Source organism: Schistocerca cancellata, chromosome 6, assembly GCF_023864275.1.
Source record: "Schistocerca cancellata isolate TAMUIC-IGC-003103 chromosome 6, iqSchCanc2.1, whole genome shotgun sequence".
NCBI classification, from domain to species: Eukaryota; Metazoa; Arthropoda; class Insecta; order Orthoptera; family Acrididae; genus Schistocerca; species Schistocerca cancellata.
The window spans coordinates 725,153,924-725,181,520 of NC_064631.1; the positions used below are offsets into that span (position 1 = coordinate 725,153,924).

General features: G+C 45.0%; 1 protein-coding gene and 1 pseudogene across 18 annotated transcripts in view; one reads left to right on the forward strand and one right to left on the reverse strand.

The window, feature by feature from the left end:
* The window catches only part of LOC126088523 (voltage-dependent L-type calcium channel subunit beta-1), a 757,906-nt gene that overhangs the window by 636,577 nt on the left and 93,732 nt on the right, over nt 1-27,597 (forward strand). For all 18 annotated transcript variants that reach the window (XR_007519958.1, XR_007519952.1, XR_007519955.1 and 15 more), the window contains 2 exons: nt 1,813-2,038; nt 18,220-18,484. Coding sequence is in view for 9 of the 18 variants with exons in the window: in XM_049906678.1 (XP_049762635.1) it covers nt 1,813-2,038; nt 18,220-18,484 (491 nt within the window). In the remaining 9 variants the exon portion in view is untranslated. The remainder of the gene's footprint in view (nt 1-1,812; nt 2,039-18,219; nt 18,485-27,597) is intronic.
* Nucleotides 26,365-26,482, reverse strand: LOC126089774 (5S ribosomal RNA; annotated as a pseudogene).

Genomic DNA, 27,597 nt, shown 5'->3' on the forward strand with positions numbered 1-27,597 from the left:
TTTCTCGCGCGCCGAATGTCCTCGCTCAAGTGACAAGTGCAGTTCCCTTTCCTGAAGACGTCCAAATGACTGGCTACAGCTTATTCTACATTATTTTACATTTAAATAGTCAAAGCTTGACTACTTCCACGTTCTAAATAAAGTAACAATAATATCCATTACATAATAAACGTTAATTTTTTTTACATAAAACGAATACAATTTCCTTCTTAACTATGAATGCCGCGGTCTTGCACCAATGTGCTTTCTGATAAATAAATCAAGAATAAACGTAACTATTATGCACTAAACTTTACAGCAAGTATTCTATTACCTATTGATTCAATAAGGTGTCATGCTGTCACCGTTCAATGCGTTTTGTGTGGAGGAAGTGGTGATCTGATGCTTAACTAAAATTACTGATAATTTAAATTTACTATGTCTTTCGAACAAATGGAGTTACAGAGTTGATATTTACAACATTTGCTTTTTAATGATGCGCTTCTTTATGAAATGTCAATCGTTAAGATCGACCAAAGCGTTCAGATTTTAGCATTGAGGTCTTTGTTACAAAAGTTCTTAAATTCACTTTAACAGTAAATCCTAAACTATTTTAGATATGATCAATATTGAAATTTTATTGGGATCTCCATGAAAATTTATGAAGGATGGGAGGTTAAAATTACTGTGGCTTCATACCCTGAATTACTACAGAATTAAATAGTTTTCATAAATGTTTCCGTTTATGATCGATGTTACGTCCGCCATTTTTAACACTGCTACGTCTCCCTGACCTATGACGTAGGTTCTCGTCTGCCTCACTCGCACACTACAGCGCTTACGCCTCATTCAGCACAATAGACGCCTGTGAGTTTCCCCAGCTCGTGGCGAATCTGCGCTTTTTGTGGCACACGGTCCTGGACGGCATGGTTCGTTTCACAATTCCTGAAGGCTGACTCTTTCGGCCGTATACTTAAATGAGAGCGACACGCTCGTTAACTCACAATATGTAATACAAATTAGTGAGGGAACTGGATGTAATAAACATGCACAAATGAAGTAGTACACGGCAGTAAAAGATAGGAGTCAAAATTAAATGAGTCAAGACTGTCGACTATTAAATACAAGTGAAAAGAGGTAAACCTGGCATCAGCCTGGAGGTAGATTAGAACACCACAGTGCTGTAATAGCCATAGTCCAGTAGTATAGGGTGTACCGTTGCCTTCCTCTAACCTATGAACTGAAGTATCCAGTCACTTATAGGGGACCAACAGTTTACAGTTGAATGCGAATCAGGTGCAACTCGACAAGGAAGCGATCAGTGACAGATACAAATCACAGACCGACTGGAAATCGATCTCGAGTCCTTTGCATCCTCAGTCTGCCACTTCCCCATTGAAATATCGTTCTCGACTGTAAATGTAGACTGCGGAATGAAGTCAGCTGCGTCACAGGTCGCACGGCTTTACTTACTAATAGAACAACTCAGTGTTAAATAAGTAGGGAAATGAGGACTGCAAACAGGGTATAAACGTAGGCGAAAGCTGATACTCTCTTTCTCGTTTACACTCTCGCCACCTACCATTTATCCACGATAAATTAACAGTTAACAGTGGGAAGTGGCCTCGTACAATAGACTAGCGTTACTGACAGGTGGGGGAGACCGGAGGACTCGGAGGTTTGGTGGCGGGCGGGTGCCTCGGTTAACCACTGGGGGGCTCTGGGGGGGGCTCTGGGGGGGGGTCTCTGGGGGGGGGGGCTGGGGGGCTCTGGGGGGGGGGGGGGGAGGCGGGCGCCGCCGGCAGCCGCTGACGCCGCTCCCTGTGCGGACAGGCGAGGACTCCGACTCTGCGCGCCTGGCCAAGTCGACGCTCACGACGCCGCCGGCGAAGGAGAAGCGCAAGCCGTTCTTCCGCAAGCAGGAGACGATGACGCCTTACGACGTGGTGCCTTCCATGCGGCCGGTCGTCCTGGTCGGGCCGTCGCTCAAGGGCTACGAGGTGACGGACATGATGCAGAAGGCGCTCTTCGACTTCCTCAAGCACCGCTTCGAAGGACGGTCAGTAGACACACCAGCCGCGCGCTCTGCCTATCTCACATGTGTATCCGAGCGCGCCACTTTTTTTTTTCTTTACGAAATCAAATAATCACGGTAACTGAAGAAACTTCACAAGCCAAGATTGCTAAGAAAAGCATTTTATTGGAAGAACATTTTAGACAGAGGTACGCTAGCACCATCGGATCTTATACTTTCGAATTTTTACCATAACAACCGATGGTGATAGCACAGCTCTAACGAAACCAGTCATCCAGTAAAAGGCTTTTTTTTAATTTCTTTAGTGGCTTTTTAAAAATCTTTATTAATACAATGCAATAATGATGATACAAAATACAACACAATAATGATGCTACAATACAATTCAGTATGATGATAGATGATACAGAATAACCCACCACCTTAATTAATTAGTGGGTCTTTTTTATAATACAAAAGTCGAGAGCAGCTTGTACTTAATTGACTGGCACAAAGCTATGGACAAAGTTAATATAATCTATTAATCTACTCTAATGCTAATCTACTCTGCAGCGTTACCGTTGTGCCAGATGATCTACAAACCTACTTTTGTGGCCTGCTCACCGAGCTAACCCCAGTGAGCGCGCCCCTGGCACTTGGCTGGCCGAATTACTTAAAACCGCTGCAGTCCCTACCCATGGTAGTGGACTTAGTGTTCTAAGTTCTACCTACAACTACTAATAACCACTACCTAGTTGGAAGTGCAGACGTCCCTTACTGGACTTCCCTGCCTGCCTTGTCCTGTAGTGCGGCGAATCCCGGTCGTAAGAGCGACCGGCCAGTTACGCACCCGGCGATATTGGGCAGCTGCACCTCAGTCTTCGTCGGTTCCTGTGTTTTCCAGAATGAGATTTTCACTCTGCAGCGGAGTGTGCGCTGATATGAAACTTCCTGGCAGATTAAAACTGTCTACCCGACCGAGACTCGAACTCGGGACCTTTGCCTTTCGCGGGCAAGTGCTCTACCATGTGAGCTACCGAAGCACGACTCACGCCCGGTACTCACAGTTTTACTTCTGCCAGTACCTCGTCTCGCAGGAGAGCTTTTGTAAAGTTTGGAAGGTAGGAGACGTACTGGCAGAAGTAAAGCTGTGAGTACCGGGCGTGAGTCGTGCTTCGGTAGCTCAGATGGTAGAGCACATGCCCGCGAAAGGCAAAGGTCCCGAGTACGAGTCTCGGTCGGGCACACAGTTTTAATCTGCCAGGAAGTTTCGGTTCCTGTTTTGTTATCCTATTTTGGTTTCCGATAAAATCCCTCGTGATCTTATGTGATATCCTGTTTGCCAAACTGTTGAGGACATTAAAGGTGTCAGCACGTCGTATTATTCGATATGTGTCGCTATTCGGTAATTGGATTCTTAATTCACGCGCCACCTCAGCATATAACGGGCAGTCATAGACGACTTGTTAGGGTGTACCGTCCTGAGCGCCACAGTCACACGCCGCCGTCGCCCGTTTACCAAATCGACATACATATATCGGATATGGTCCACGTCCTGTGAGAAAGTACAGCAGGCCCCTGCTAGGCTCAAAATAACTCGTTTCTAATCTCTCCTTGAAATTGGGCAGCAATTGAAATACCCTTCTCCCCGTTTCCTCATTTTCCCATAATTGTTGCCATAGCTCTTCTCCCCTTCTTCTAACAGCAAATTTATCCCCTACTTGTACCCCCATGAATTCCCTAGTCCTTTCTATCTTGCCCTTGGTGACCCAGTACCACGCTGCTTGCTCCCTTATCTTTATGTCTAATGGACACAGCCCCATTATTACCAGTAAGCCCCCCCCCCCCCCCCCGGGAGACGTTCGGTATGCTCCAACAGAACGCAATAACAAGTTCCGCTGCGCCCTCCTCACAGTCATGGCAGGCATCACGCTCGTGAGCCTGTGTGGCCAGACCCCGCACGCCTATCCTACTATTGACATCAGAATGCTGTTATGATAGAGTCTGATTAAATTGGGTCGTAAATAGAACCTTTTGTGACCTACGTTTATAAGATTATTTAGGACTTCTAGGGCTCGTTGTGTTGTAGTATCTATGTGTGAGGTGTAATTCCATTTCTCGTCAATTATCACTCCTAGGTATCTCGCCTCGCGCGCGCCGAAGAACTGGAGTTCCTTCTTTTCTAACTGTTGGATTTCTGATTAGGCTACTTTTCAACAAGAGGTATGTAGATTAATGTGGTGTGACCTTTATTTCTGCTTCTTGGCACCACTCAACAAATGATGTTATTGCTCGTTCCACTTTTCGCTCAAGGTCTCCACGGCTACGGCCGACAACCAAAAGCAGGAGGTCTTCAGTGTAGGCTATCACGTCTAGCACGTCCTCGTCTCTCTAGTTTACATCTCAAAAGAGTGGTCCCAGAACAGATCCCTGGGGGCACCCCTTCGTGATGGTTTTACATATCTTCCCGCTAGGCGATGATAACTAGACCTCCCTGTCCATGCAGTAGCTCCTCAGACAGCCATAGAGCGTCCCTGGGCACTCCTTCTTACGCAAGCGGAGAGAAGAGCGAGGGCCACACAGGTTGTCAAAGGCGCCACTGATGTACACCATGATGCCTACCACATACTTGTGCGGGGCTGAGCTGCAGACCTCAGCCGCCAGGGCGATTGCGTCAGATGCCGATCGCCCCGGCCAAAAGCCGAACTGCCTGTCGCTCATCCCGCGCAGTATCCTGTGTGCTGTCAGTCTGTCAGCCAATAGCTCCTCTAATAATTTCCCCAAGAGGTCCAGGGGACATATTGGCCTGTAGGACTTGGGTCCCGTACGTTTCTTGTCTTTTCCCTTCTTTATAATGACCACGTTTGCCCTTTTCCAAATTTTTGGGAATTTACCAATCCTGAGGCATTCATTAAATAATCCCTTGAGGGGTGCTATTAGCTGAGGGGTGAGGAACTTTACAACCTTCGCTACTATACCGTCTGGTCCTGGTGCCTTTCCCCTTTTGAGTGATTTTATGTGTGCAGCAACTTCTTCCTCTGAGACACCATGGTGTCATTGGTGTACTCTTCCTGATCTTCCCTACGGATTTGCTGTTGGAGTTCATTTTCCCCGATTTCCTCGTCATCTGGCAACAGAGTGCGCAAGAGGACTTCAGCAGTCTCCTGCCAGGACTCTTGTCATTCGATCACCATCTCTGATTGTCGAGATGACCTCAGGAGATCTTATCTTCTCTCTGACCAGCTTGTAGGGACTCCCCAAAGGTCAGTGGTTAGTTGATTCAGTACGTACCTCTCCCAGCTGTTCACCCTGACATCCTTCAGTTCTTTTTGAAAGATTTCCCTCGGTTCTCTGTATTGCTGCAGCCAATATTGTTTTTCTCGCCAGACGGCACTTCGCTCCTAGTACTTCCTTGCCCGTCTCACATACTGGCGCAAACGTCCAAGGTCGGCAGTCCATGCTGATGCAGAGGCCGCAACGGCCATTCTCCTGGTTGGCACAGCAGATTTTACCGCTCTAACAACTGGACAAAACAGTTCTTCAGCGTACCTATCAACGTCTAAGTCACCCTCAGGCAATGGAGGAAAGTCACACTTTCGAGCTAGGCATTCCCAAACCATTTTGTTGAAATTGTATTGGGTTCCCCACCCCAGGTCCCAGCGGCGATCCTCGTCACTAAGATATATATATATATGTTGTTGTGGTCTTCAGTCCTGAGACTGGTTTGATGCAGCTCTCCATTCTACTCTATCCTGTGCAAGCTTCTTCATCCCCCAGTACCTACTGCAACCTACATCCTTCTGAATCTGCTTGGTGTATTCATCTCTTAGTCTCCCTCTACGATTTTTACCCTCCACGCTGCTCTCCAATACTAAATTGGTGATCCCTCGATGTCTCAGAACATGTCCTACCAACCGATCCCTTCTTCTACTCAAGTTGTGCCACAAACTTCTCTTCTCCCCAATCCTATTCAACACCCCCTCATTAGTTATGTGATCTACTCATCTAATCTTCACCATTTTTCTGAAGCACCACATTTCGAAAGCTTCTACTCTCTTCTTGTCTAAACTATTTATCGTCCATGTTTCACTTCCATACATGGCTACACTCCATACAAATACTTTCAGAAACGACTTCCTGACACTTAAATCTATACTCGATGTTAACAAATTTCTCTTCTTCAGAAACGCTTTCCTTGCCATTGCCAGTCTACATTTTATATCCTCTCTACTTCGATCATCATCAGTTATTTTGCTCCCCAAATATCAAAACTCCTTTACTACTTTAAGTGTATCAGTTTCTAATCTAATATCCTCAGCATCACCCGACTTAATTCGACTACATTCCATTATCCTCGTTTTGCTTTTGTTGATGTTCATCTTATATCCCCCTTTCAAGACACTATCCATTCCGTTCAACTGCTCTTCCAAGTCCTTTGCTGTCTCTGACAGCATTACAATGTCATCAGCGAACCTCAAAGTTTTTATTTCTTCTCCATGGATTTTAATACCTACTCCGAATTTTTCTTTTGTTTCCTTCACTGCTTGCTCAATATACAGATTGAATAACATCGGGGAGAGGCAACAACCCTGTCTCACTCCCTTCCCAACCACTGCTTCCCTTTCATGCCCCTCAACTCTTATAACTGCCATTTGGTTTCTATACAAATTGTAAATAGCCTTTCGCTCCCTATATTTTACCCCTGCCACCTTCAGAATTTGAAAGAGAGTATTCCAGTCAACATTGTCAAAAGCTTTCTCTAAGTCTACAAATGCTAGAAACTTATGTTTGCCTTTCCTTAATCTTTCTTCTAAGGTAAGTCGTAAGGTCAGTATTGCCGCACGTGTTCCAATATTTCTACGGAGTCCAAACTGATCTTCCCAGCGTGATTCCGTGATACTGTTAAAAACTTCCACGGCTGATGGATAAGGGTAAGTCTATCAGTTTGAGGTAAAGGATTCTGGTCAGGAAATGACCTAGTCGAAAGTTATAGGTGAAAATCGTTCTGATACCTCTGATAATTGACCTCTTCAACTGCAATCTCTTTGCTTTCCGTATTTTGGGAGGAGACGGTATGGACCAAAACAAGAAAAAAATTGGCAAGTAAACACGGACGCTGAAATGGATCCCTTAAGAGCTGTGAACACTTGTTCAGTAGAAGATATGTTTCACAGAAGCGAAATGAACAAATGATCATAGCTCTTAAGGTATGAACTTTAGAGCGTACGTTTACTGAACATTTTTTCTTGGAAAACAAGGCGCTTACAGTGAAAAAGGGTCCCTGTCAAGGGTATCAGAACGATTTTCGATTATAACTTTCGACTCGGTCGTTTCCCGACCAGGATCCCTTACCTCAAATTCATTCTTTTCCAATTCTCCCTGAAAGTTTCTAACGGAATCACCCCATACATGTCTATGGTATTTCTGGTAAGATGTTGACCTTATTAACATACAGAAAAAAAACAGCAGCAACTTAACGTCTCACCCACAGGTCGTCTCGAAGGCACACTAAGTTAAGCTTTCTCTAAGTCTACAAATGCTAGAAACTTATGTTTGGCTTTCCTTAATCTTTCTTCTAAGATAAGTCGTAAGGTCGGTATTACCGCACGTGTTCCAATATTTCCACGCAATCCAAACTGATCTTCCCCGAGGTCGGCTTCTACCAGTTTTCCCATTCGTCTGTAAAGAATTCGTGTTAGTATTTTGCATCCGTGACTTATTAAACTGATTGTTCGGTAATTTTCACATCTGTCAACACCTGCTTTCTTTGAGATTGGAATTATTATATTCTTCTTGAAGTCTGAGGGTATTTCGCCTGTCTCATACATCTTGCTCACCAGATGTTGTCTACTCCGGGGGCCTTGTTTCGGCTCAGGTCTTTCGGTGCTCTGTCAAACTCTTCACGCAGTATCGTATCTCCCATTTCATCTTCATCTTCATCTACATCTACATCCTCTTCCATTTCCATAGTATTGTCCTCAAGTACATCGCCCTTGTATAGACCCTCTATATACTCCTTCCACCTTTCTGCTTTCCCTTCTATGCTTAGAACTGAGTTTCCTTCTGAGCTCTTGATATTCATACAAGTGGTTCTCTTTTCTCGGAAGGTCTCTTTAATTTTCCTGTAGGCAGTATCTATCTCACCCCTAGTGAGATAAGCCTCTACATCCTTACATTTGTCCTCTAGCCATCTTATCCATTTTGCACTCTGTACAACCTGTGGTTTAGTCAGTTTATCCAGGTCCCATCTCCTTAAATTCCCACCTATTTGCAGTTTCTTCAGTTTTAATCTACAGTTCATAACCAATAGATTGTGGTCAGAGTCCACATCTACGCCTGGAATTGTCTTACAATTTAAAACCTGGTTCCTAAATATCTGTCTTACCATTATATAATCTATCTGATACCTTCTAGTATCTCCAGGATTCTTCCATGTATACAACCTTCTTTTACGGTTCTTGAACCGAGTGTTAGCTATGATTAAGTTATGCTCTGTGCAAAATTCTACCAGACGGCTTCCTCTTTCATTTCTTAGCCCCAATCCATATTCACCTACTATGTTTCCATCTCTCCCTTTTCCTACTCTCGTATTCCAATCACCCATGACTATTAAATTTTCGTCTCCCTTCACTACCTGAATAATTTCTTTTATCTCATCATACATTTCATCAATTTCTTCGTCATCTGCGGAGCTAGTTGGCATATAAACTTGCACTACTGTTGTAGGCGTCGGCTTTGCATCTATCTTGGCCACAATAATGCGTTCACTATGCTGTTTGTAGTAGCTTACCCTCACTCCTATTTTTTTCTTCATTATTAAACCTACTCCTGCATTACCCCTATCTGATTCTGTAATTATAACCCTGTATTCACCTGACAAAAACTCTTGTTCCTCCTGACACCGAACTTCACTAATTCCCACTATATCTAACTTTAACCCATCCATTTCTCTTTGTAAATTTTCTAACCTACCTGCTCGATTAAGGGATCTGACATTCCACGCTCCGATCCGTAAAACGCCAGTTTTCTTGTCCTGATAACAACGTCCTCTTGAGTAGTCCCCGCCCGGAGATCCGAATGGGGGACTATTTTACCTCCGGAATATTTTACCCAAGAGGACGCCATCATCATTTAACCATACAGTAAAGCTGCATGCCCTGGGGAAAAATTACGGCTGTAGTTTCCCCTTGCTTTCAGCCCTGTATGCATAACGTGCTTAAAATTTGATTCAAGGTTTTAAGTTACTTTAATTTCAGTCATGCCGATAAACTTGCCCTTTAATTATATGCAAATTCCGAATGTTGTTTGTTTGACTGTGACATCTCACACGTGGCGTGGTCGCCATCCTGTGAGATGTGATGTGATGTGACATAGATGTCTGTCGAATCCGCGCATCTTAAGAACATCAGGACTGGATACAGTTTTTAAGCGAACCTAAGGTTAGATCCCGTTCGCCTCCAATAAACGCAAACTTTTAAAACTGGTTTCAATAAATAATAGCTCCATTTGCATAAAATACATTTTGTTTCACGACGTGATTCTGCCTCTAGACTTCTCTGAAGTGTCCAAAAATTTTTTAACGCAATAGATGTCTCGTTGTGAATTCGTTACCGCTCGGAAAACACTACCATTGCTACACGGATACTAAGTCCACCGCAGCTGTCGCATTATCGTGATGTAAGACGATATACTCTAGGACTCTTCTTAGGAGGGGTGTTTGAAAAGTCCGTGCAAAAATAAAAACTACTTACGTGTTTGGCGTAAACCTTTTTTATTTTTCGACATAGTCTCCTTCTAGATTTCTACACTTCGTGCAACGCTGTTCTAATCCGTCGATCCTTTCCGAATAATAGGAATTGTCCAAGTTTGCAAAATAGCTATTAGTTGCTGCAATCACCTCCTCGTTTGAATAAAATCTTTGTCCCGCCAGCCATTTCGCCAAATTGGGGAACAAACAGTATTCTGAGGGAGCTAAGTGTGGAGAATAGTGGGGATGTGAAACAAGTTGGAATCCTATTTCCATTAATTTTCCGACCATAACTGCTGATGTGTGTGTGCTGGTGTATGGTCGTAATGGAAAAGGACTTTTTTGCGTTCCAATCACCGGCGTTTTTCCTGCAGCTCAGTTTTCAAACGTTCTAATAACGATGAATAATATACCTCTGTAATAGTTTTACACTCTTCCATACAGTCGATGAGGATTATCCCTTGCGAATCACAAAAGACAGTCGCCATTACCTTTCTGGCCGAAGGAATGGTCTTCTCGTTTGTTTTTGGTGCAGAGTCTCCCTTGGTAACCCATTGTTTAGATTGTTGTTTGGTCTCAGGCGTATAGTAATGTATCCGTTTTTCATCCACAGTGACGAAACGACGCTTAAAGCCCTGCGGATTCTTCCTGAACAGCTGCAAACCATCCTTGCAACACTTCACATGATTCCGTTTTTGGTCGAGCGTGAACAATCGCGGAACATATCTTGCAGATAGCTTTCTCATGTCTAAATGTTTACGCAAAATATTATGTACTCGTTCATTCGAGATTCCCACAGCACTAGCAATCTCACGCACCTTAACTCTTCTGTCATCCGTCACTATATCATGGATTTTAACAGTGATTTATGGAGTCGTAACCTCCACAGGGCGTCCACAACGTTCAGCATCACTTGTGCCCATATGGCCTCTGCGAAAATTTTGAAACCATTTATAAACTGTTCTAATCGAAGGTACAGAGTCACCGTAATGTTTATCAAGCCTCTCTTTAGCCTCCTGACGCGTTTTGCATTTCATAAAGTAATGTTTCATCACCACACGAAATTTTTGTTCGTCCATTTTTTGACAATCACTCGACTTCCTTGAGTTACACGAATGCCAAACACAAAGAAATTGACCAACATGGCTGAAACTTCGTGTGCGTTCTTTTCAAAGATGCTGCTAACTAAATATGACCTCGATACGCGCCGGTGGTGCCATCTCTCGTACTTTGTACGGACTTTTCAAACGCCCCTCGTAAGTATGTTTTCATCCAATTGGTCATAGAGACTTGTCTTATGCGTTGTCAGATAAAAAGTACCACACACCACGAAAAGTTGTCCGAATGGGGCGGAAATCGGTAAGTGTGATGTACCATAGACAAACAAATAGTTAAAATTTCAGAAAACATGGACGTTTTATTCACGAGAAAGAGCTTCAAAGATTGAGTAAGTCAATAACGCGCTGCTCCTCCTCTAGCTCGTGCGTAAGCAGTTATTAGACTCGGTATTGATTGATAGTTGTTGGGTGTCCTCCAGGGGGATAGCGTGCAAAATTCTGCCCAATCGGCGCGTTAGATCGTCAAAATACGGAACTGGTTGGAAGGCTGTGCTTCTAACGTTCTCAGTAGGGGAGAGACCCGACAACCTTGCTGGCCAAGAGAGGGTTTGACAAGCACGAAGATAAGCAATAGAAGCTCTCGCTATGTGCAGCCCAAGTTGGCTTAGCGCGAAGGGCAACAAACCGGGACGCAGAACACCGTCAACGTACAGCTGTGCTGTAAGGACGCCGCGCATGAGAACCAAAGGGGACCAGCTATGAAAAGAAATGACACCCAGAACGTCACTCCTGTATGTCGACCGTGTGGCGGGCGGCAGTCAGTCTGGCGTCCCGCCGCCGTGCTGCCCGTCTCCAGACGCGTCTTCTCTGGTCGTGGGAGCTCAGTTCGAAGCGGGTCTCATCAGTGAAGGCAGTTCCATTACAGTCAACGAGATTCCAGGCCGAAGACGTGTCTTGAGCCGCCCCATACAGCAGCAGGATATCGACCTGAATGTCGCCAACTGTACAGCCCGGCAACCATGAATGGTGGTCTGGGGTGCCATTTTTTTTTAACAGCAGCACCCGTTTGGTTGTCATCCACAGCACCCTTACAGCCCAGCGGTACGTTGACAATATTGTACGCCCGTTTTATTGCTCTTCATGGCAAGACAATCAGGGCTTATATTTCAGCAAGATAATGTTCGCCCGCAAGCATCGAGAGTTTCTACTACACTCCTAGAAATGGAAAAAAGAACACATTGACACCGGTGTGTCAGACCCACCATACTTGCTCCCGACACTGCGAGAGGGCTGTACAAGCAATGATCACACGCACGGCACAGCGGACACACCAGGAACCGTGGTGTTGGCCGTCGAATGGCGCTAGCTGCGCAGCATTTGTGCACCGCCGCCGTCAGTGTCAGCCAGTTTGCCGTGGCATACGGAGCTCCATCGCAGTCTTTAACACTGGTAGCATGCCGCGACAGCGTGGACGTGAACCGTATGTGCAGTTGACGGACTTTGAGCGAGGGCGTATAGTGGGCATGCGGGAGGCCGGGTGGACGTACCGCCGAATTGTTCAACACGTGGGGCGTGAGGTCTCCACAGTACATCGATGTTGTCGCCAGTGGTCGGCGGAAGGTGCACGTGCCCGTCGACCTGGGACCGGACCGCAGCGACGCACGGATGCACGCCAAGACCGTAGCATCCTACGCAGTGCCGTAGGGGACCGCACCGCCACTTCCCAGCAAATTAGGGACACTGTTGCTCCTGGGGTATCGGCGAGGACCATTCGCAACCGTCTCCATGAAGCTGGGCTACGGTCCCGCACACCGTTAGGCCGTCTGCCGCTCACGCCCCAACATCGTCCAGCCCGCCTCCAGTGGTGTCGCGACAGGCGTGAATGGAGGGACGAATGGAGACGTGTCGTCTTCAGCGATGAGAGTCGCTTCTGCCTTGGTGCCAATGATGGTCGTATGCGTGTTTGGCGCCGTGCAGGTGAGCGCCACAATCAGGACTGCATACGACCGAGGCACACAGGGCCAACACCCGGCATCATGGTGTGGGGAGCGATCTCCTACACTGGCCGTACACCACTGGTGATCGTCGAGGGGACACTGAATAGTGCACGGTACATCCAAACCGTCATCGAACCCATCGTTCTACCATTCCTAGACCTGCAAGGGAACTTGCTGTTCCAACAGGACAATGCACGTCCGCATGTATCCCGTGCCACCCAACGTGCTCTAGAAGGTGTAAGTCAACTACCCTGGCCAGCAAGCTATCCGGATCTGTCCCCCATTGAGCATGTTTGGGACTGGATGAAGCGTCGTCTCACGCGGTCTGCACGTCCAGCACGAACGCTGGTCCAACTGAGGCGCCAGGTGGAAATGGCATGGCAAGCCGTTTCACAGGACTACATCCAGCATCTCTACGATCGTCTCCATGGGAGAATAGCAGCCTGCATTGCTGCGAAAGGTGGATATACACTGTACTAGTGCCGACATTGTGCATGCTCTGTTGCCTGTGTCTATGTGCCTGTGGTTCTGTCAGTGTGATCATGTGATGTATCTGACCCCAGGAATGTGTCAATAAAGTTTCCCCTTCCTGGGACAATGAATTCACGGTGTTCTTATTTCAATTTCCAGGAGTGTACTTATCTTCGTGCTTGGCAAACCCTACTTATGATCTCTCCGTAACTGAGAACGTTTGTAGCAGCGCCTTCCAACTAGCTAGGTATTTCGACGATCCAACGCGCCAGTTGGATAGAATTTGGCACGGTATCCCTTCAGGAGGGCATCCCACAACTCTACCGATCAATGCCAGGCCGAATAATGCTTCCATATGGGCCAAAGGCTGGACCAAGGCGATATTGGCTTTCTTAGTTTGTGGAGCTCTATCTCCTGAATATATCATCCAAATTTTCTGAAGTAGTAATCGTTTGTTTGTCTGTACATGCACATCAAATCCAGCGATTTCCGTCTCCTTCGAATAATTCCTCCGTGCTGCGCCTTTTTTTTCTTAAAGTTATTTGTCTATTATTGTTTCATTTTTTGCAAGGCATTCAGTAAAAAGAAACCTTTGCACTTCATAAAATACTGGAAATAATATCTCTGGAGACGAAATCGACCTAGTTTTTTGCAGTGCAGAATAGCGTGCTCCTTCCCACTGTCGTTGTGGCTGTTCCGCTTGTGGCGTGCAGTGGTGGACACAGGCTCCCATCCACGTTACCAAATCGGTTACTAAAATACGTTCGATACTTTTTAAAACTGTCTGGTCGTTGCTGATAAATTAGTTTTCTCGTTTGTGTTTCGTCATTATCCAACAAATGTGGCAGTCATCTTAAGCAAAGCTACCGTCTAACAGCATATTGCGCACATTGCTCAGGTTACTGTTTTGCTACTTACCTCACATGGACCTTCTCCAAGAGTGATATGTCCACGATGGAATTCGCCCGCTTAGTTCCTAGCTGTTGATAATTACGAAGCTGTCTCAAAAGTTTTATCACCTTCTAAAGGCGTCAATGATGTGAACTGCAGCCTTGGGTTCTGCATAACCCTCGTGGAATACACCATTTGGTAACCTGGTCACGCAGCGAATGAAAATATGGGTTACCATTCTTGTCACATACTGCCGAGCATTCAGCTTCATTTCAGTGATCATCAGTACTGACCTGTTGCACTATCCAGTTGGGCCACACATCATGATTCCAGGAGTTGGACAGTTGTAGGCCTCAAGAATATCTGCTTCCTGCAACGTTCCCTAACATCGTCTATGGACACGTTGAAATCAAACTGATCGCCACAAACAGAAGTATATATCGTCGCCGAGAACCACAGAACGCCACTCGATGTCCCAGTTCACTCTACCTGTACACCGAGCAAATCTCTATTGTCTCTGATACTACATCAGTGATAAACGACGTGGGCTAGTGGAAATCTCAAGTCGTCTTCCACTAATCTGCTCCAGAGACTGTTCGTGGTGACACACTGCCTGCAACCGATCTGCTCTCCTTGTGGGTGGGCCTGCGCCTACTGTTCTGCTGACCCCTCCGTCACCACTCGTTCTGTCGTCGCTGCGGCAAAGCCGACTGTCTGTGCACTTGCGGTACGATGATCCCATGTCTGTTACGCCAATGATTCGATATTTCTGAAAGTCTGAAAGACGGCACGCGAACGTCCTTTGGACATGCTGTATTGCGATTCCCACCTGAAAACTTTCAGTAACGTTAGCCACCCTGTAGCTGGCATACGGATGCGATTTTAATCAGCATATGCCACAGGCATAAAAATATTGCAGTATCTGTAATGCTTTCTGTTTCCGTCATTTTATTCCTTTCCCACTGACACGTGGAAGACTTATTCTAAAACCGTATATCGTCATGTCGTTAACTTCTATTTTCCTAGTTAACATCTGACTCGGAGTTTTCTTGTGGTCTTTTAATATGCAGCTAACTGATCACCGAGATCCGAGAATCTTTTTAATGCTGAGCGAAGTTCATTTTTTTTTGTCTTCATTATAGCACACAAAAATGTTACCTATTTAGGTGTTGCTGTCGTGCACGATTCTTGTGGCAACTTTCATGAGAATCGATCATCTCAGTGGCGGGGGGCGACAAGATCAGTACCTACGTGTCTTTGCGCTCTACGAAAAACGTAGTTTCCGCGTCTGGCCAGGAAGAAACGAGACTGATGCTACAAATTTGTCTATTTGTTATATACGACCAATTAAAGATGTTCCTCTTCACAGTAGGTCCGGGTGAGTCCACGTGTCGTCCCTGCCAGAGCTCAATACATCTCTGCACGTCGCACTCCCTGAGGCCACTCCGTAGTTCCGCCATTCTAGTCTTGCGGCAGTGGACAAGAACACATTCTCTAATCTGACTCGTTCCGAACCATTTTTCTATAAAAGAACCGTTCAAATTATCTACAGAACATGTCACTAACTAACTAATCTGTAACACACTGCTAAGTCCACTGTCACTGCGGTGATCAGTTTCGACGAAACTTGTCACATTTTTGGGGCTAAGAAAGATTAAAGTGCCTGCTAAGGAATATAGGCCGACATTTTCCCCCCGTTCAATAGGCAAATCGAATAGCACAAAAAGTAGCTATTATTGGTACGCAGTACCTTTAGCCATGGACTGGATGGTGATTTTTGATATATATTATGTATTATTTTCGCTCCTGCCAAATTCTCTTCATATACTCGCTGTGTTCTCTCTTGCGCTCTTCCGGCTACTTATTTCCTGTTCTTTTTTCATTGTGTTTTTAAGTGTATATCTCTTTATGATGTTGCTGAACTATCCCCCCCTCCCCCACACTCTCCCCCTCTGGAACGTCTCATTCCAGACGAATGTAACCCCAGTGTTTGCGTGGTAGAGTAATTATGGCGTACGCGTCGCGTACGTGGAGAGAGGGTTTGCGTAGCAGTCGCCGACATAGTGTAACTGAGGTGGAATAAGGGGAACTAGCCCGCATTCGCTGAGGCAGATGGAAAACCGCCTTAAAAACCATCCACAAGCTGGCCGACACACCGGATCTCGACACTAATCCGAATATACGACCGAATTAAAAAAAGAACACGAAAGAGAGAGTGAATCAGCAAAATAAAGTGATGATTTTACATTTATTATGTGACCGTGGCAGTCTGGTGCGTAGAGCGTTAGACTCCGGCCATGGTGGACCCAGGTTCAATCCAGTTCCTCAACTATGCTAAGACTACTGTGCTGCCTATTGATCTTAAGATGGCGGTTTGATACTCTCCATACCGGCAATGTAAAGTATATATTTGATTGTGTCAACATATAACAATAGTTTTAAGGAAATGAAATGGAAATAAATTATTATCGATTTTCTTAAACACCTAGATGCAATACCTATCAGCGAACGATGAACTGTAAGATCGGAAACAGTGTCACTAGACAATACTGTTTTGCATACCGGTATTTCATTTATAAATCTCGTCTGGAAATATAAAGATCATGTGGGAACACAAACTTGGATACAAGGTGGCCACCACAAAAGAAAGTGAGGGTGGAACATGGAAATTTGTTAATATTAGTCGGAAAAACACTAGACGAAAGTACAAGAGCTTCGAAAGATCATTCCTTTATGCTTTTTTAACAACCTATGACACTTCACAGTAGAAAGTGTCTTCATAAGTCTGATATTTAGAATAACCTAACACCCACCACATTTCATACTCTGGCATCGAAAGGAGGATATTATGCGTCCGTTAACATCTCTGATCCAATCTCCATCTTTTGTGAATTAATGTGCTGCGATACTGATAGAAACAAAAAATTGTGTGTCTGTGTGTGTGGGGTGGGGGATTGTAAACCAACACGATTCATATCACAATAGTCGAACTAATCTATAGAATATGCCGTAGTGCGTGGCCAGTATGATGTGCACTGGAGGGACAGCAATACGCTACTCGTGTTCTCAAGCAAGTCGCTTATTCTTAATTCATTCCATCGTCCCACAGGTGGGTTGGCAACTGAACAGTACTCATCGCTTCAGCCAGAAGAGCTTCAAATATACAAGGATGGAATAAACATTTTAACACGATGAGATGTATGTAAATATTTTTAAAATAAATAAAAATACGGTTTCCGTTGATTATACTCGAAATAACATAAGAAAACGTCTGACATTTAAAAACGGTGATAATGAGATCGGAGCAAATTAAAACATGCACTGCAGTGCATTACACTACGCCATCACTTGATTGGGCGGACCTACATATAGTAGGAGTAATGAGGAGAGAGAACATCGGTTGGTCCATTGGGGTAGTGAAATTTTTGTGGAGATACTTGGTTCAGTTGGGATGGGTTGCGGAGATCGGTATAATGTGGGAGGATGAGTGGTTGGTAAGCACGGGATATAGGATGGAGGTACCTAAGAGAGAGGTCAGGACAAGCTCGACAGGAGGAAAAAGACGGATGGGGAAGGAGTGAGCTCTGAAACTGGGAAGTGGCAGGGATTAACGGGTTGAATCTGATAGGGGAAACAGACGTCAGGGAAGATTTCATTCTTAAAATTGCGCTGGGAGAGGATATGGAGAGTATGTGGGGTGTGTTGACACAGGTGCAGCAGCACACCAGGATTTGTTCAGTGGTGTCAAGGAGGTGAGGAAAAGTGACGAGCTGGTAAGGGATCCTTGTTGGGGACAAGCAAGAAACAAATGGAACCGTAATTATAGTCTCTGTTATTCTCCCCTCCCATTAAGAAACGCCAAGGAATGTCAAATTAAAACGTTTAGCCTATGCTGAGCGACGAATGCTTACAAGCTGTATCGTTTTCCTACCCAAAAACATACCCCTCTTGATTGGGACATAAGTAACTTTTTGCCATTTACGAGATAGTGTTTCCATTCTTGAACAGTTGTTGTCTGTGGCGAGCAGTCGAGTGAAGCGCCGCTGTCTGCCCGTTGCACAGCATCATCATAACGCGCGTCATGGCCGACATCTCGCTGGCGAAGCGGTCGCTGCTGAACAACCCGTCCAAGCGCGCCATCATGGAGCGGACCAACTCGCGGTCCACGTGCCTGGCCGAGGTGCAGGCCGAGATCGAGCGCATCTTCGAGCTGGCCCGCACCCTGCAGCTGGTCGTGCTCGACTGCGACACCATCAACCACCCGTCGCAGCTCGCCAAGACCTCTCTCGCCCCCACCATCGTCTACCTCAAGATCTCCTCGCCCAAGGTAAGCCCACAACTCACTGCTGTGGTAGCACACACAGTTACCAAGTTTGCGGTAAAACACAGTGTTCGAAAGTCTGACGATTGGGGCCGTACCTTATTGTCCTTAATCTGAAGGCACATGTCCATCTCTCTAACAGTGCGGATCTACGTCTACCTATGTGTGAGAAAAGTGATAAGACTGACAACACTGCGAGCGATCTGGCAATGCTGCATTGTTCTACTTGTGTAGACCAGTGTGATCGTCCCTTCCAGATGCTCAGTTCGAGTTTCAGCTCCGTACAGCCATCATGTAATTTTTGAGAGCACCGTCAGCGAAGTTGTGTTATTTTGTGTTACGAAAATGGAGCAGCGGAATTTAAAGCAAAATTATACCATCAAGTCTTGTGTTAAACTCGGGGAGTCCAAGAGAGTGACCTTTGAAGAAGTTGAAAGAAGCCTATGGGAAACATCGCTTATCGAGGGCACAAGTTTTCGCTGGCATAGATCATTTTTGGAAGACCGGGAACACGTTGAAGATGAACTCGCTCAGCGAGACTTTCAGCTTCAAAAACTGACGAAAACGTCGACCGTGTGCGTGCTCTTATGAGATCAGATCGACGTTTAACAACAAGGATGATGGGTGACCAGTTTAACTTCAACATTTTCACCGTACATTAAATTTTGACCTAAGTTTTGCACATGCGAAAGGTCTGTGGCAAAATGATGCCGAGAAACCTCACAACTGAGCAGAAGGACAATCGAAGTAACGCGTTCCTTGATCTTCTTCAGAGGACTGCCAGTGACTACGAATGGTTCAGCCTGGAACCGTCAGAGCTAACTGTGGCTCGTAGGTCACCAGCTTCTCCTAGTTGGTGACACTGCTAGAAGATGAGAGAATAGCTTAACCGTAAAGTTCGGCCGATGATCGGCACGGAGACAACTCTGGTCGAATACACGACGCCGAAGGAGTGATCTTATCAGTAGCTTGGAACTTAAATAGTCGCAACACTGCTGTGGGGACATTATGCAGTGGAATGTACCATTGTCGCTGACAGCACACGTTGTTGGCATACCTACTTTACCTCCGAGCAAATGGACTCGCCCGTCCCACGTCAGCGGCGTGCGCACAATCGAGGGAAACACAGTCTCTCGTGAGTGAGCGGTCTGACGTAACGGTGTCACTATGTTGTCCTAACGCATTACGTTCCTCCACGGCAGACCGTCAATGCACAGCATTACTGTTCGGTTTTTGGAGCATCACCTGCGACCAGCGTTGCGAAAGAAGCGGCGACACTTTCTGCGTAACCCACCCATCATTTTGCACGACAGTGCCCGGGAGCGTACAGCGCAAGCTGTTCGGTCGATGGGACTGGGAAGTACTGTACCATCCACGATACTCCCCAGACATAAGTCCTCGTGACTTTGATTTGATTCTGAAGATAAAGGAACCTCTACGTGGCATTCGCTTCAGAACTGTTCCAGAGATTCTATAGGCAGTAGACAGCTCCATTCCCACCATCAACAGAACAGGCTCTGCTAACGGTATACTACGCCTTCCACATCGCTGGCAACGGGTTCTACACAACGCTGGTGACTACTTTGAAGGACAACAACAGATGCAAACATGTAACTCTTTTGTATCGGTTGTGAATAAATAGTTGCCACTATTTAAGTTCCAACACTCGTATTCGTGCTCTCTGCGGCCGTTTGTGTTACGGCAGGTGGTAGGCTCTCGTCACGTACTCGCCTGTGAAATAGCGTGCACTTACACAGTCGACCATCGACGACAAAGTAGCGCAACTGGATGCTGTGCATGTACTATTCCGGTTCCCAGTTCAGAATTGCGGCGGTGCGTAGCCAACAAATCACTTGGCTGGATGCGAAGGCCTGCTTCAAGCTCTGGCAGCAACAAAACAGATTTCATACATTCAGCCAAAGCACTTCAAAGAGAGGTACAGAACACGTGCTTGACGTCTTTGGAAGCGGAAAATACTGAAAAGCACAGACAAGTGCTTGATTTTCTACTTTACAAAAGCAAAAACTGACACACAATTTAACGGCACCAAAGTCTTATGTCGTCATTCGCTTTCTTCATTTATTTCTCACAGAGAACCTACGGACGAACTTTGCGCTGTAGGAGTTGCACTTGCAGAAGCTTCGTTCCGTGAAACAATGAAAAGAGACGAGATTGCATGCGTGACAACAGGTTCCCACGTGGTTCAGTCACGTCACGTTCCTTATATCTCAGGTTGTTAACACTTCCTAGGTATTATTTTAACATCGACAGTATCAGTAGTGTTTCTTTTGCTGCAACGTTTTTTCGAATTTTACATTTACCACGGTTGTTCTCAGAGATTATGTGCCACCATTATCACCCCACTCCGATGTAAAGACACGTTTTCACCGCATTCCCGCACCTCCCCAATCCCTTCCACACACTATGCAAACGAGCACACTTGAATACACGAGTTTTAGAGCATAACGTGGAAAAGAAACAGTCATTGTATCAATGTTCTGTAGAAAACAGGTCGTGGAAGAATTGGGCTGCAGTTCCTGGAAATACGATGCCACAAACGGTTGCACCTTCAGCACCTGAGAAAGCTGGTGCATTTAAACTATGTTGAAAATCGTATCGATGAGAAACAACCAGTTGTTAATATAACGTGCAGCGTAGCTAAATATTGATACATAACGCAAACGTCTGTAAGTACCAATAGTTTTGTCGTTGATTATACCTTGTAATGTTGTTCTACCTAACAACATATCAAAAAGTAAATTGGAGAAGTCCAAGTAGGTTTTGTATTAATTGTTAGTGAGAATTTTAAAAAAAGCGATTCAGCATTGGTAGGAAGTATGTTGATGCGGTGAGTCAGGAATTTTATGCCACTCAGAGAATAAGTGAGTGAGTGTATGTTTGTCAACATCCGCCTTGCTGTTCACCATATCACAAGATTAGCCGAATTCGAGAATTCAGAGTAGTCGAACGCCTTGTCAATTGTTAACTTCGTGGAAACTTTTACCTCAGCTAGGTCATTCGGAGATCTACTGCCATAGTTTTCCGGGCCTCTCGACGTTGGTTTTCGTTACCTTTCAACGAAGCGCTCTTTTATCCAAAAACCAGCACTAATGGGCGTTGTATCGCCATCTCCAATGTTTTTCCTATTTTTTTTCTTTTGCCTCTATCTTTCCACGCTATAAATTACTCCTGATTGTGGTGCTCCACCATCAGTTGATTCTACTCCAGAAGGTGACAAGCTGGAGCTTCATCAGAATACTATAACGTCCACTGCAGAATTCAACTGAACACAAACGACTGCCAATAATAACGTTTCACCGCAGTTTCCACAGATAAAACGCAGTAAATCCCGATTCTACCGACAGTTATTTCTATGTGTGTGTGTGTGTGTGTGTATGTGTGTGTGTGTGTGTGTGAGAGAGAGAGAGAGAGAGAGAGAGAGAGAGAGAGAGAGAGAGAGAGAGAGAGGGGGGGGGGGAGCGAGAGCGGAGAGAGGGGGGGCGGAGGGGGGGGGGGGCGGAGGACGGGTGAGCGATCGCTCGCCGCCGACTGTCTCTGAACTGCGTGAAACGTTTACTTAATGCATAATGTCTAGATAATCCTTATCGTTCTTCGAGAGGCTCGACAGAGACGTCTAGTGACCGGTGCTTGAACATGTCCTTTCCTTCAGCACTTACAGCTTATAGTTCATGGTCATACCTGAGATTTATGAAACACGCGATGCAGTAGATACCCATACACTTCAGGAAAACGTAATGCTCCCTCTAAGAAAATATTGACACACGTGAATATTATCGCATCACCAGTTCAATAAGTGAAGGTTGCAAAATACTAACACAACGACGTACAAAAGAATTGAACGACTGGTCGGGCGCGGTGGTTTGGGAGACGAGGCGACGGGGGTGGGGCGGAGGGTAGATCACTCCTGTTTCCAGATAAATGTAGAGATACGGGACGCAATCTTAGAAGGCAGACTCGAATAAAGTAAAACTATGTGTGTAGCGCTTAGTGTCATGCAAAAAGTTGTTGACAGTGTTGACTCGGATATAGTCTGAAATTCTGTAGTCATCAGGCATAAAAACAGGAAACGAAAGGTTATCTGCAACTGTACAGGAATCAAACTACAAGTCTAAAAATCAAAGGACATGAAATACAGGCTGAAACTGAGTAGGGAGTCAAACAGGACTGTTGTGTAATTCATTCTGTGCATAGAGCAAGCACTAAAGGAAATCGAAGAGAAATTTGGAAAAGGAGCAAGGAGAAAAATAAAAACATTAAGATTTGCCAGGCACGTGGTAATTTTGTCAGAGACGGTAAAGAATCAACTGAAAGAGGTAGGTAATGTCTTGAAAAGAGGTTGTAAGGCGAAGACAAGAGTAATGGACTATAATGAAATTAGATCAGGCTATCACGAGGGATAAGTGACAGTCGTAGAAATAAAAGAGAGATTAAATTCACACTGGCAGAATGCGAGAAAATTTTTTGAAAACTCTATGGTTGCAGGTTCGAATCCTCCCTCGGGCATGGGTGTGTGTCATGTCCTTAGGTTAGTTAGGTTTAAGTAGTTCTAAGGTCTAGGGGACTGATGACCTCAGATGTTAAGTCCCATAGAGCCATTTGAACCATTTTTAAATGATAAATATGTAAACATTCAACACAAATTTTAGTGTTGGGCAGTCTTTTCTGAAGCCTTCGATAGAAATTAAACGTGGAGGTAAATAGTTCAGATGAAAAGGAAATAACAGCAACAACATATTAGGTCACCGTGGCGCTATCCCAGAACACTTTGCAAGTGACGTTACGAATCAATCTGATTAACGACTTCAGCAGCGACGTGTTGATTACTAATGGTGGTACTGATATTTAGCTTGCTATATTCACATGAACATGAAATATATTCTCAACTGCGATCCTGGGTAACCATCATCCCTATAATGGAATGATGACAGTGAAAATTTGTGACGAACCGACACTAGTACCCGACTCGTGGGGATAACATATTAGACCTTCTGGTGACAAACAGACCCGAACTATTTGAAAAAGTTAACGCAGAACAGGGAATCAGCGATCATAAAGCGGTTACGGCATCGATGATTTCAGCCGTAAATAGGAATATTAAAAAGGGTAGGAAGATTTTTCTGTTTAGAAAAAGTGACAAAAAGCAGATTTCAGAGTACCTGTTGGCTCAACACAAAAGTTTTGTCTCAAGTACAGATAGTGTTGAGGATCAGTGGACAAAGTTCAAAACCGTCGTACATTATGCGTTAGATGAGTATGTGCCAAGCAAGATCGTAAGAGATGGAAAAGAGCCACCGTGGTACTACAACCGAGTTATAAAACTGCTGCGGAAGCAAAGGGAACTTCACAGCAAACATAAACATAGCCAAAGCCTTGCAGACAAACAAAAATTACGCGAAGCGAAATATAGTGTGAGGAGGGCTATGCGAGAGGCGTTCAATGAATTCGAAAGTAAAGTTCTATGTACTGACTTGGCAGAAAATCCTAACAAATTTTGGTCTTATGTCAAAGCGGTAGGTGGATCAAAACAAAATGTCCAGACACTCTGCGACCAAAATGGTACTGAAACAGAGGATGACAGACTAAAGGCCGAAATACTAAATGTCTTTTTCCAAAGTTGTTTCACAGAGGAAGATTGCACTGTAGTTCCTTCTCTAGATTGTCGCACAGATGACAAAATGGTAGATATCGAAATAGACGACAGAGGGATAGAGAAACAATTAAAATCGCTCAAAAGAGGAAAGGCCTCTGGACCTGATGGGATACCAGTTCAATTTTACACAGAGTACGCGAAGGAACTTGCCCCCCTTCTTGCAGCGGTGTACCGCAGATCTCTAGAAGAGCGTAGCGTTCCAAAGGATTGGAAAAGGGCACAGGTCATCCCCGTTTTCAAGAAGGGACGTCGAACAGATGTGCAGAACTATAGACCTATATCTCTAACGTCGATCAGTTGCAGAATTTTGGAACACGTATTGTGTTCGAGTATAATGACTTTTCTGGAGACTAGAAATCTACTCTGTAGGAATCAGCATGGGTTTCGAAAAAGACGGTCATGTGAAACCCAGCTCGCGCTATTCGTCCACGAGACTCAGAAGGCCATAGACACGGGTTCACAGGTAGATGCCGTGTTTCTTGACTTCCGCAAGGCGTTCGATACAGTTCCCCACAGTCGTTTAATGAACAAAGTAAGAGCATATGGACTATCAGACCAATTGTGTGATTGGATTGAAGAGTTCCTAGATAACAGGACGCAGCATGTTATTCTCAATGGAGAGAAGTCTTCCGAAGTAAGAGTGATTTCAGGTGTGCCGCAGGGGAGTGTCATAGGACCGTTGCTATTCACAATATACATAAATGACCTGGTGGATGACATCGGAAGTTCACTGAGGCTTTTTGCAGATGATGCTGTGGTGTACCGAGAGGTTGTAACAATGGAAAATTGTATTGAAATGCAGGAGGATCTGCAGCGAATTGACGCATGGTGCAGGGAATGGCAATTGAATCTCAATGTAGACAAGTGTAATGTGCTGCGAATATACAGAAAGATAGATCCTTTATCATTTAGCTACAAAATAGCAGGTCAGCAACTGGAAGCAGTTAATACCATAAATTATCTGGGAGTACGCATTAGGAGTGATTTAAAATGGAATGATCATATAATGTTGATCGTCGGTAAAGCAGATGCCAGACTGAGATTCATTGGAAGAATCTTAAGGAAATGCAATCCGAAAACAAAGGAAGTAGGTTACAGTACGCTTGTTCGCCCACTGCTTGAATACTGCTCAGCAGTGTGGGATCCGTACCAGATAGGGTTGATAGAAGAGATAGAGAAGATCCAACGGAGAGCAGCGCGCTTCGTTACAGGATCATTTAGTAATCGCGAAAGCGTTACGGAGGTGATAGATAAACTCCAATGGAAGACTCTGCAGGAGAGACGCTCTGTAGCTCGGTACGGGCTTTTGTTGAAGTTTCGAGAACATACCTTCACCGAGGAGTCAAGCAGTATATTGCTCCCTCCTACGTATATCTCGCGAAGAGACCATGAGGATAAAATCAGAGAGATTAGAGCCCACACAGAGGCATACCGACAATCCTTCTTTCCACGAACAATACGAGACTGGAATAGAAGGGAGAACCGATAGAGGTACTGAAGGTACCCTCCGCCACACACCGTCAGGTGGCTTGCGGAGTATGGACGTAGATGTAGATGTAGATTTCCCGCTTATCACAAGTGGTCGCCTTACAAACAGGCTACCCGAGCACGCTTCAAGCCAGACTCGAACTTCCAGAAGAAATATTATAACGAATGTAGTCCCACAGTACCTGTTTCTTCGGATATGCATGCATACAACACAAGCACTTCAATATCGTATATGCTCGTACATGAAGCCGATACCGACAATCTCGTAAACGTGGTGGCCAGAAATGTCGCTGCTGCTCAAGTGAGTCAGCAAACGATAGTGCGAGTACGATATTCTGCGATGCGTTTCTGTGCAGTATATTCTGATAATGTGCCCAAGTGTTGTTGTTATTTCCCAGTCGAACCAGCTATGGAACGTTGTCAAACAGCACCTCAGGTATAGGCAGTTTGTTCGGGTACTCCTCGTTCACAATCAGTTAGGTTCTTACTTTCATGTTGTATTTTGTTTCTAAAAAACTAAACCCCTCCCGAACAGGCCACGAAGGCCCAACGGTACCGACCGGCCGCCGTGTCATCCTCATCCCACAGGCTTCACTGGATGCGGTTATGGGGGGGGGGGGGGGGCGGCATGTGGTCGTTACACCGCTCTCCCGGCCGTATGTCAGTTTCCGAGACCGGAGCCGCCACTTCTCAATCAAGTAGCTCCTCAATTTGGCCTCACCCCGCTTGCCAACAGCGCTCGGCAGACTGGATGGTCACCCATCCAAGTGCTAGCCCAGCCCGACAGCGCTTAACTTGGGTGTTCTGACGGGAACCGGTGTTACCACTGCGGCAAGACCGATGGCTTGTATTTTGTTTCTAATATTGAGTATAGATTAGACACATTGGAAGATGTCTGAATGAATTAATGGAGCTCGAAATTTAGCTCTAACTTCAGTGCGATGAAATTCTGTCTCGAAATGTGGCAAAAACCCAGAGAGATTCTAGTCGTATGTAAAGTACACCAGCGGCAAGACACAGCCAATACTTCCACTATGTGATATCAATGGTAATGTTACCAATGACGGTGCCTTCACCTAAGAAGACGAGGCAAATATTCCAGAATTCGAATCAAGAACTGCTGCCAACGTATCTTAAAACTGTATGTCCTCAGTGCAGCAAAACTGCTCAAATCTCTCAATAAAGGCCAGTCCTCCGTTTCAGATTGCACACCAATTAGATTCCTTTCGGAGTATGCTCATGCATATGCTCCAAACTTAACAATCATATACAACCGCTCAATCGATGAAAGATCCATACCTAAAGAATGGAAAGTCGCACAGGTCACACCAATATTCAAGAAAGGAAATAGAAGTAATACGCTGAATTGCAGATCCGTATCACTAATGCCTATTTTCAGTAGGATTTTTGGAAGGTATACTCCGTTCGAACATTATGAATTACCTCGAAGAAAACGATTTAGTGTCAGACAGCCAAGACGAATGCAGAAAATATCGTTCTTGTGAAACACAGCTGGCACTTTATTCACACAAACTAATAAGTGATATCAAAAGGGAATCTCAAATTGATTCCATATTTTTCGATTTCCAGAAGGTTTTTTACACCATTTCTCAAAAGCAGTTTGTAATGAAATTGTGTGTAATCAAAGTGCGTCTCAATTGTGCGACTGGATTCGTGATTTTCTTCAGAAAGTAACAGACAGAAAGTCTTGAAGTAATACAGAAGTGACATCTGACGTTCGTCAAGGTAGTGTTAGAGGCCGTCTGCTGTTCGTATTCTACATAAACAATTTAGGAGACAATCTGGGCAAGCATCTTAGAATGTTTTCAGATCATATTGTCATTTACCACCTCGTAAAGTCATCAGATGATCAAAACCAACTGCAAAATTTCTACTGTGCGAAAAGTGGCAATTGACTCTAAATAACGAAAAAGTGTGGAGTCATCTACATGAGTACGAA